General features: G+C 39.4%; 1 protein-coding gene across 1 annotated transcript; it reads left to right on the top strand.

Annotated features, from left to right (window-relative positions):
* Window positions 1–3,448: 3,448 nt before the first annotated feature.
* irf10 (interferon regulatory factor 10) lies at window positions 3,449–11,232 on the top strand. Its single transcript, XM_085394605.1, has 8 exons — window positions 3,449–3,896; window positions 5,649–5,844; window positions 6,019–6,095; window positions 8,414–8,468; window positions 9,183–9,281; window positions 9,535–9,921; window positions 10,020–10,138; window positions 10,751–11,232. Exons 1-8 carry the CDS (start codon window positions 3,726–3,728, stop codon window positions 10,853–10,855), a joined length of 1,209 nt encoding a protein of 402 aa, XP_085250731.1. The 5' UTR covers window positions 3,449–3,725; the 3' UTR covers window positions 10,856–11,232.
* The last annotated feature ends 11 nt before the right edge of the window (window positions 11,233–11,243 follow it).

The raw sequence follows: 11,243 nt of genomic DNA, 5'->3' as shown, positions 1-11,243 counted from the left end.
GGAGGACACACGCTGGTATTGAACTGTCTTACACGTTCCTGCACAAATATTTGCTCGGATTGTAGCCTCACCCTTCACCTGCTGACCTGAGATCTGTAAGAAGTTTTTTCCACATTCAAAAGCAAACTAAGAATTTCTCAGGCTTAGTTACTACGTGTGTGTGGGTTTGCATGCCTGTGTCTGTGGTTTACGTATATGAGGTGGATGTGGGTTGTTTTCTGTCGGCGAGTGTGCGTCGATGCTCCCACATGCATTCAAGTACAAAGCACACTGGGTTTACGTGTAAATATTTTGCAGTGGTTGCTGACAGAGGATTTGGGGAAAATGCAGAACGCTTGTGCGCATCGGTGTCAAGCACGCTGCAACGACTTTTACATTTAAACGATGCGATCCGTGACACGAGCTTTTGTTTTCAGATTTCAGATTCAGATTCAGATTCATTAGGACAGCTGTTCATTTAACTACACAGCAGTTTCTGTTTCCAAAGCATTGGAGCTCTTACAGTATATTGAGAACTTTTACTGAAAGGGCTGATGAAAACAAACAAAGAGTTACGTTATGTGCAATTCCCTGCACACCTGAATGAGTGGAGGAAAATTGTTAAAAACAGCTGAGTGGAACTTCTGCACACTTGGTTAAGTGCTGGGTACTTTAAAGAAGTGTAAGGTGATTGTTATAACCCCAGTAGTAATCTGGCTGGATAACTGTATTATGGGATGGTTGAGGTAGCTTTTGTGTGTTCACATAACTACCTGCTGAAGGCTGGACAGTCTGGAAATTTCAGCTTATAATTCTGATATTTCATCTGTGAGAAATATTCTGTAAAATTGTGAATTTGTGTTGACAAGTAAAAATTCTAAAATTCATAAAGTATGTATAACTACAAATACTAACTTGCTGTGCTGGATTGGCTTCCTCTTGGTGCAATTATCATCAAGGGTCAGTTCCTGCAGAGATGGTCAGAATGAGACAGACTTCTGGCTGTTTTCCTGTCAGACACATACCAGTAAGGAGAGTGTTAGGAGCCATATTATCAGCACAAGTTTGATTAAGATTTACTACATGTTTTTAAAAGCTGCATGCCCTCATATATTGCCAATTGATATCATGTTAATGTCTCCATTTGTCTTGGTGTTACCCCTTTGATGTGGAAATCTGAACAAACACTTAGGTACATCTTGCTAGTTCTGGGTTGGACCCGATTTGACTTTCAGAGTAAGGTCCTGGAAACATTCCGCAGAGATTTTAGTCCATACTGGCATGAAAGCATCTCATATTTGATGCAGATTTAATGTGAATCTCCTGTTCCAGCCTATGCCCAAGGTACTCTATTGACTGGGATCCAGTGGCTGTGGACGGCTTTTTTTCCAGAGTATCTGTGATCGCATTTTCATGTTTACTAAACCAGTTTGACATAACTGGAGCTTCGTAACTGGAGGCATAATGTGTTCAGCTGGAAGCAGCCATAGGGGTTCATTCTAAAGGTATGGACATGGTCAACAACAATACTCCGGTAGGCTATGTTGTTTAAATGATGCTCACTTGGAAATACGGGTCCACCGTGTGCTAAGAAAATATCCCCTAAGCAATGTTTTTTCCCCATCTTCTCAGACAACTAAAATCAGTTTCCTGTTCTTAGCTGCCCAGTGTGATCTTCTGCTGTAGCCCGTCCTCTTCAAAGATTGCCCATCCTCTTCTGATGTATTTTCACACGAAGAACTTTTCGTGACTGGGTATTTTCACATATTTTAAACCATTTTCCCCCATACAGTCATCCAGGGGATGACTGTATGGGGGAAAATCCCAGCAGATCAGCAGTTACTGAAATACTCAAACCAGCCTGTCTGGCACCACCAACAATGCCATAAGACAGGTAACTTACCTTTCTTCCTCATTCTGCTGCTTATTTTGAACTTCAGCTGAACTTAATGCTGAAATGCACTTAGATATTTGTGTTAATGACCAACTGAACATGTATACCTAATGAAGTGGCAGGTAAGTGTTACCCCCCTCCCCTCTGCTATGCTTAGCTTAATAACTGTCAACCAATTTTCAAACTGTCCTGTCTTGCCAGGATCCTGAATTATATATATATTAGTTAATAAACATCTCATATCATTCCTCGGAAGACATTCTGTGTCAAGGTCACATCATCACATGGTTTCAGAGCCACTTCTACAACACTGCACTTCATATCTGCTCTTACAAAGGGGGAAGTATTGTGCTGAACTTTTTTTAACATAAAAATGTGACACTTTTAATCCTGCTTCGCTCCCATATGAACAAATTCTTGTGAATTAAATCTCACCAAGATCATAAGTCCACAAATGATTCACAACAGATTAGATCCTCTTACTGATAGAACTTTAGTGTCTTAGCTCTAGGCATTATAACTGCTTTTCATATACCCATCTTTATAGACCATAGTCATATTAATTTACTATGGCACAATCGTTTGGTTGATCAGGTTCACTCGAAGTTCACGTTGTCGGAACAGGCATTAACCAAGGTTTACAGTGCCCCCTGCTGGGCAAACTAAACAGTGCGTTTGCAAAACGGTGCCAAAAGTCTTCTTTAAAACACCTACGCACCTCACCTTTCATCCAAGTGAACTTTGAATTTTTAGTCTCCGCCCACTCAGTGTCGTTACCCGATGTGAAATAATATCGGTCTTAAGTAAGGAGCATTAAACCCCACATAATAGAGGAGGAGCTTCTGGTGAAAAGAAAAAAAATCCTTACGCCCACATGCTTTCATTTTCACAAGAACGTTTCGGTATGACGGGTACAAGTGTTTGTTAGTATCTCTCTCTCTCTCTCTCTCTCTCTCTCTCTCTCTCTCTCTCTGTGTGTGTGTGTGTGTGTGTGTGTGTGTGTGTGTGTGTGTGTGTGTGTGTGGTTATTACTCATGTTGTGAGGACCTAAATCCGTTTATACAGTCACATTGTGGCGACTTTTTATAGGGATAAAAGGAAGGCTTAGAGGTCCGACTGGGCTTCATGGGCGGTTATGAGTAAGGTTGGAGTGTATTTCCAATGTAATGTGTTTTAAAACCATGAAAGACACAGCTGTGTCTGTGTTCATTCCCCATTTAGACTCGGTTCTACACAAGTGCTCATTCAGATTCTCCCAGCTAATTAATGAACACCTGTAACTTTTTTTTAGTAGTTTTCTGGTTCTAGTTAGCTGTTTTTACACAATAATGTGTCCTTGGTTGGAGTTTTGTGATCAAATGCATATTTAAATAGTTTACTTTAAACGGTGACTACATATTGACTTTAAATTTTTACAGTTTTACATTTAAGTCTTTTCCTGAATGCCGTCCGCGTGGCACAGTGAATTCACTCTCTTTCATTCACCTTCCTTTGAAACGAATCTACCTTCGTGGCAGCTCTGCAAGCGAGGGGGGAAACCGAAAGTATCAAATGAGTTAAAGCTTTCGCTTTCGCTTCCAAGAGCCCACTTAATTTTAGTTGCGACTTCTTCATTTAAGCTTGCGGTGAGATCCGTTTGTGTTAAATTGATAAACTTTTAGTCTGTTTTTGGTCTATTGTGCCGTACTTAACATCACATAAGAAGCTCGGACGGCAGCGAGATAAAAAAATACTGGTATTTTTCCAGTTTGCAAGGTGGGAACGTGATTAAACTGTGCTGGGTCAACTGTGCACATGTCTCTGACATTTGAAAGTGGAATTTTGTTCTTCTAAGACACAGTATGTTCTGAAGATGGATGACGGGGCTAAGTTGCACCTGAAAGAGTGGCTCATAGTCCAGATAGAGAGTGGGGAATATGAAGGACTTTGCTGGGAGGATGAGAACAAAACTATGTTCAGGATACCGTGGAAGCACGCAGCCAAGAAGGACTACAAACAGACGGAAGATGCGGCGTTGTTCAAGGTCAACATTTTCTAAACTTTTATTTTCCAAAAATGTAAACGTAAAATTTGCCGAAAATACTGTTTGGGGGTGTTTTAAACTGCATAAATAATCGGATCCCAATTTGCCATTGCGTTGAAGTAATTTGGACGATACCCTTATTTCCTGCACTGGTTTATTGTCATAAGAACTTAAACCATAGCAGATGCAAAGGAAATGAGAAAAGATTCATTTCACTGAACATTAGAAGTGGAGGGTGTTTATTTTCGCCAGATTGTTGGACGGTTGCAGATGGTCGCATTAATGAACTGCAAGTCTTTGTTAGGAAGTGTTTTTTTAAATTATTTTTTTTATTTATTTAACTTTAACTATGTGAGAGAAAAAAATTAGTCTACTGATAAAATCCGTTACTTTGCTGTGTTGGCCAGGCCACTATTAGGCCTGGCCAACACAGCAAAGTGCTTTTTAATGGTCACTAGGAGGCAGCCAAGTTTGACTGAACAGAGGCGATATGGACTAAGGTTATATAAACTAGAACTAGGTATAAAATAAATAACTGGAAAAAACAATAAAAAAATCATAATTTTCAAGAAAGAGAAAAAACCAAGAAACGAAACCTAGTTTCTCACTAAAATACAAATATTCAGTAAAAGTTTGTGTTGAACCATTTTGTAATACAAAATATCCATGTTAAAATCTCAATAAACTAACAGTGTTTGTAACACAAAGTAAACAAAAACTCACAATTTTCAAAAATTAAAAACTGAAACTCAGCTTTGGAAGCAAAATGAAACTGAACAGATTTAAAAGCAAAAGCTGAAAACATAATGAAAAAGAAAAAACGATATTAATACAAAGCTATAATAACTAGACTATATAAGATAACGGTGACTTCACTGGATTTATTCATCTGAAAGTATGTGGTAAACAATATATTTTTATTTACGTATTTATAGCACATAAATAATTATTTTATATCTGTTTCAATAGATGTTTGGTTTATCACTTTATTAATGCAAGTCAACTCAAATTTATTTATATAGCACCAAATCACAACAGCAGTTGCCTCAAGGTGCTTTATATTGTAAGTTAGAGAGAGAGAGAAAATTGCAACAATCCAAGCCCTCCTATGAGCAAGAGCTCTGGCAACAGTGGAAAGGAAAAACTTCCTTTCAACAGGAAGAAACCTCCAGCTTACCCCGGTTAAGGGAGGGATGGCCATCTGCTGCGATGGGTTGGGGATCAGGGGAAGAAGATCGGAAAGACACGCTGTGGAAGAATGCCAGAGGTTAATAATAACTCATGATTAATTGCAGAGTGGTGTATTAACACATAGAGAGTAAAAAAGGTGAGTGAAAAAGAAAAATTGTGCATCATGGGAAGCTCCCAGTAGCCTAGACTTATTGCAATGCAACTAAGGGGGGATTCAGAGTCCCCTGATCCAGTCCTAACTATATTCTTTGTCAAAAAGGAAGGTTTTAAGTATTTTAAGCATATTTATGAAATAATAAACCCAAAAGTCTAAAACTGCTATTTGAAAATATCCCTACTTGTTTTTAAAGCAATTCATTTCAATTTTTCCTCAATGATGGTTTGATGAATTCACACTTTTAATAATTTAATGATAGAAAAGAAGATTAATCAGACACTTGCAGATGATGAAGTGCATCAAAACATGCTTTAAATATGTTGAAGTTTAGAGTTACATTCAGTTTTCTTTCATGCGACCACTTCTAAACATAGATTGTCTCATATTTTAATCTTTGTATTCAGGCTTGGGCTGTGTACAAGGGCAAATATAGGGAGGGCAGGGACAGAGCTGATCCCACCATGTGGAAGACTCGTCTACGCTGTGCACTTAACAAAAGCACAGACTTCCAGGAAGTCCCTGAACGCAACCAGCTAGATATCACGGAGCCATACAAGGTCTATCGCATCCAACATGATAACAGCCAATCCAGGCCAGCAGGTAAAAACCGAGTGTAAGAGTTTCTTATATATATCTTTGATCTATCTACAGTTTTTGAGCTTTTTTTAAAAATAAAAATTATCTTTACTTTACAGGGTATTGCTTTAACTATATAGTACAGTATATGTGAGTATTTTATTTGTGCTAACTTTATCTACTTGTTGCTCTTCTCAGAGTCTATTCAAATAAAGGATCAAGTGATGCACCATGCCAAGAGGTCTCCAGGGACCCCCGCTTATCTGGACAAATTGGTAAACTAACCCATACAGCCAATAATCCCTGGATTAGCAAAATATCTGATAGTGGATTATGCAGTGGACACACTGTAATAATCCTAAAGAAATGAAGAAAAAATCACTTTGCTTTTAAATGGGAATATTACTTCTATTATTTCTTGTTGGCACTTCATTGCAATCGAGTTTTGAACGGAGTTTAAAGAGTTATCGATTATACTATTTTGGATCTTTCCATTTATATTCTTTGCATGATTACGAGTTTAAAATAATCCTCATTTAATTAATCCGGGGTGTTGGTACAGGTACTCAATTTATCTCTGCAAGCTGTTTTATCTTATCTCCTTGTATGTGAACTTTCTTCTGATTGGTTGTCCCTCATAAACAGAAGGTGTGAAGAACACATGTAGGTGTTCTTTGCTCAAAGCCAGAACTGTGTGCTTGAGATAAGTCAGTGAAATATCTGCTTTCACTGACATAATACAGAGCAGTCAAACTGTCTGAAACCAAGAATTTAGAGCAATCTGAAACCTGATGACTTAATATAAGAAACATCCATGAATATAAATAGATAAAAATGTAAAAAAAAAGTCCCCTTTAAATGTGTATGTGTTCACCACGGTACACAACAGTGTGCACCTCCAATAAGAAGCTTTTGCTGTTATGTTAAAAATGTTACTTACAGTGGGGCAAAAAAGTATTTAGTCAGCCACCGATTGTGCAAGTTCCCCCACTTAAAATGATGACAGAGGTCAGTAATTTGCACCAGAGGTACACTTCAACTGTGAGAGACAGAATGTGAAAAAAAAAATATCCATGAATCCACATGGTAGGATTTGTAAAGAATTTATTCGTAAATCAGGGTGGAAAATAAGTATTTGGTCAATAACAAAAATACAACTCAATACTTTGTAACATAACCTTTGTTGGCAATAACAGAGGTCAAACGTTTACTATAGGTCTTTACCAGGTTTGCACACACAGTAGCTGGTATTTTGGCCCATTCCTCCATGCAGATCTTCTCGAGAGCAGTGATGTTTTGGGGCTGTCGCCGAGCAACACGGACTTTCAACTCCCGCCACAGATTTTCTATGGGGTTGAGGTCTGGAGACTGGCTAGGCCACTCCAGGACTTTCAAATGCTTCTTCGGAGCCACTCCTTTGTTGCCCGGGCGGTGTGTTTTGGATCATTGTCATGTTGGAAGACCCAGCCTCGTTTCATCTTCAAAGTTCTCACTGATGGAAGGAGGTTTTGGCTCAAAATCTCACGATACATGGCCCCATTCATTCTGTCCTTAACACGGATCAGTCGTCCTGTCCCCTTGGCAGAAAAACAGCCCCATAGCATGATGTTTCCACCCCCATGCTTCACAGTAGGTATGGTGTTCTTGGGATGCAACTCAGTATTTTTCTTCCTCCAAACACGACGAGTTGAGTTTATACCAAAAAGTTCTACTTTGGTTTCATCTGACCACATGACATTCTCCCAATCCTCTGCTGTATCATCCATGTGCTCTCTGGCAAACTTCAGACGGGCCTGGACATGCACTGGCTTCAGCAGCGGAACACGTCTGGCACTGCGGGATTTGATTCCCTGCCGTTGTAGTGTGTTACTGATGGTGACCTTTGTTACTTTGGTCCCAGCTCTCTGCAGGTCATTCACCAGGTCCCCCCGTGTGGTTCTGGGATCTTTGCTCACCGTTCTCATGATCATTTTGACCCCACGGGATGAGATCTTGCGTGGAGCCCCAGATCGAGGGAGATTTTCAGTGGTCTTGTATGTCTTCCATTTTCTGATGATTGCTCCCACAGTTGATTTTTTTCACACCAAGCTGCTTGCCTGTTGTAGATTCACTCTTCCCAGTCTGGTGCAGGTCTACAATACTTTTCCTGGTGTCCTTCGAAAGCTCTTTGGTCTTGGCCATGGCGGAGTTTGGAGTCTGACTGTTTGAGGCTGTGGACAGGTGTCTTTTATACAGATGATGAGTTCAAACAGGTGCCATTCATACAGGTAACGAGTGGGGGACAGAAAAGCTTCTTACAGAAGACGTTACAGGTCTGTGAGAGCCAGAGATTTTCCTTGTTTGAGGTGACCAAATACTTATTTTCCACCCTAATTTACGAATAAATTCTTTACAAATCCTACCATGTGGATTCATGGATTTTTTTTCACATTCTGACTCTCACAGTTGAAGTGTACCTCTGGTGCAAATTACTGACCTCTGTCATCATTTTAAGTGGGGGAACTTGCACAATCGGTGGCTGATTAAATACTTTTTTGCCCCACTGTATAAGCCTCATGCAATGTTTATCTAACCTCCGTTTCTTTTTTTGTAGCCCCCAAATAAAGAAGAATCCTTTCAAGGAGACAAAGAAGAAAAAATATTAACAGGTAAGACTTACATACACAAACTGGTACATCACTATAGAACCATTAAGGATAATCATGACCACAAAGATCAAACGTTTTTTGTAAAAGTGTGCATTTATCCTTGCTAGGTTTCACACGTGGGCATGAGATTGTTATGGCATTTGGTCACCTTTGAGCTATTTGAGTGCTTGTTCATTTTCCTATATATGAGTTGACTGCAGTGATACGTTGTCCATGGCCCCATATTGGCCCTTTTCTGTGTTCCCAAATGGTTTGTGAGATGCCGATTGGGTAAACATATGATTTGGGTGAGAAGCTGGCTTACATTGGGATACTGATGCTGTTAACACAGTTATATTTTTGCTGAAGGGGTTCCTGCTGGCTGCAAAAAAAAAGACGAAGCTCCATAAATCAGTCATTCTCTAAACTTCTTTAGACAGAATTAAATTCCATTTTGAACAGTTTTTTTTTTGTAGTGCCAGAAGGAGTCTCATATTTCTTTTTGTCAGTGAAGTTGATCAACAACTGTTAGTTAGATTGCTGTCAAATAGTTTTTTCTTTATTTTTGGTCAAACTGGATTGATAAGATAGTCACTCTTATGTCAAACTGTTTGTTGACATGGGAAAACTGTCTGTTGCAATCAGATGGTTTGATATGCCAACCCTTCTCAGAATTTTACTCAGCTTAAAAATAAAAGCAGCAACGTCGTTTTATGTGTGTTTTTTCTGCTTTAGAAAACCTGATGAGGGAGCACATGTACTGTGAGTTAGTGGAAAAACATCAAAACCCGGCCCCTGCACCTATAGCCTTCTTTCCTACACTTGCTATATCAGGTAAGAGCATTTTTAGGATTATGCACAGACAGGTGAACGTGTTGTTGGCTTTTTCAGCATATGGTCTGGAACACATACTATCTTTTGTGTGTATTTTTTAAAATAGAACTATTTTGTTATATTTTGTAACTCTGTAATTTGTTGTATTATTTAGTTTACTCTAGTTATTGTTCTGGCTTTCTTGGAGCAACTGTGACCACAGAATTTCCTCTGGGATTAATAAAGTATTCTGATTCTTATTCTTATCTTAAAGACTTCCGTATGCAGGTGATGTTGGTGTATCAGGGCCAGATAGTGACGAAAGTGACCACCAGGAGTCCAGATGGGTGTTTTATCCTGCAGGGACATGTTCCTTTGGGAAATGAGAAGATTTACGGACCCTGCACTGCCCAACAGCTTTCTTTCCCTTCCCCGGGCTCTGTATGCCAGCCACCCACTATGGCTGAAGCAATGAATCGCCTTCTTTGTCACCTGGAAAGAGGTGTTCTATTATGGGTGGCCCCAGATGGAGTGTTTATCAAGAGATTCTGCCAGGGCAGAGTGTACTGGAACGGCCCCATGGCCCAACACACCGACAAACCCAACAAACTGGAGCGAGAAAAAACCTTCAAACTGCTTGATATACCCACATTTCTCAATGGTAAGGCAGCTCATGCATACATCACAAATCTTTCCTCCATGCAAACAGGTGTTGTGTTTTTATCATCGATCTGAATATACCAATTATCATCTGCGCAGGTCTCCAGAACTGTCTACAGGGGAGGGGGCCTACACCCTCTTATGAGATTGAGCTCTGCTTTGGAGAGGAATATCCAGACCCCAATGTACCTAAAACCAAGAAGCTGATCATGGCTCAGGTGGGTGGAAAAACTTTACAGATTTACTTACACATTGTCACTGTTTAGCATCTGGTTGTAAATAAAATATCAAATATCCTTTTAATTTTTATTTGATTTGCTCATAAAAACAGGGGATTTAATTAAAAAACGGTTTTCAGTTTCAAATTAAGATTCATATTCTATAAATCTTCTACGCTATGAGTTAAAATGGTGGTCAAATGGCTCCTCCTGTCCATGTGTTGAATCATCCTTGGTCAAGGTATCAAACACCAAGTTACCCCCAGTGCATCCATCAGAGCATAAATGTTAGATAAAAGCACTGGATGAATGAGACTCATAGTGAAAAAGTGCTACTCTATATAAATACCAGTCCAATCCAATCTATGTTCCTTTTACAGTTCAGTGATATGTGACAGTGCATCTGATTGGCTGTCATCACCTTGTATGTTTTTAAAATACCCCACCTGGTAAATATTAACTAAATTTTATGTCAAGCTGAAAAGTCTTTTCCCTTCCAAAGTCAAATCAGGACTTTGGAACATGAAAGCCCGCCGTGCAGCAATAGTAATGTCAACCAGCAGAGGTCCCCATAAGCATATTAATTGTGTATCACAATGTCCTGTTGGTCAGGTGGTTCCCTTGTTTGCAGTGGAGCTATTGCAGAGGTTCAATTTGGCAGAAACTGAAGAGAAGCCTCTGACCATCACCTCCAACACAGCGGGAGAGAAGATGTAGGAGGATGAGGAAAGCTACCGTGCTTCAGGGTAGGCTTGGACAGTGTACAAGTGGATTACTGAAGGTGTGTTTCTTCCCTGTAAAGACACCCGCAGAGCATTACAGTGTTGTCAGCAGAGATGGAGATGTGTTTAAGAAACATATCATTGCAACACTGACCTGTTTGTAATGCATCAAAGTAATTTGCTTTTTATTTCTACCTTTTGTTGACTGTAAAGTGTTACCAAGTGCTCTGCAAACATATTGTTTAACCCAATAAAATGTGCTTCCAAAATACTGTAACATTAAATCTTTATCATGTATCCAATATTGATCTCATATATTTAGAGTAGTACTGCTAAGTAATTTAAATTCATAATGCTTTACAACAAATGGCATGAATAAAGTG

This window comes from Rhamphochromis longiceps, linkage group LG20, assembly GCF_057381845.1.
Source record: "Rhamphochromis longiceps isolate RC_006_pf linkage group LG20, R_longiceps_female_GT1.1, whole genome shotgun sequence".
NCBI lineage: Eukaryota > Metazoa > Chordata > Actinopteri > Cichliformes > Cichlidae > Rhamphochromis > Rhamphochromis longiceps.
The sequence above is the reverse complement of the archived record's forward strand: the minus strand, read 5'-3'. Positions and strand labels throughout refer to the sequence as shown.

Excerpts from the sequence above, each read along its gene's own strand:
- irf10 (XM_085394605.1), top strand. The coding sequence starts at position 3,726 with ATGGATGACGGGGCTAAGTTGCACCTGAAAGAGTGGCTCATAGTCCAG. Across the intron at positions 5,845-6,018 it reads CAGCCAATCCAGGCCAGCAG|AGTCTATTCAAATAAAGGAT; the intron begins GTAAAAACCGAG and ends TGCTCTTCTCAG. Across the intron at positions 8,469-9,182 it reads AGAAGAAAAAATATTAACAG|AAAACCTGATGAGGGAGCAC; the intron begins GTAAGACTTACA and ends TTTCTGCTTTAG.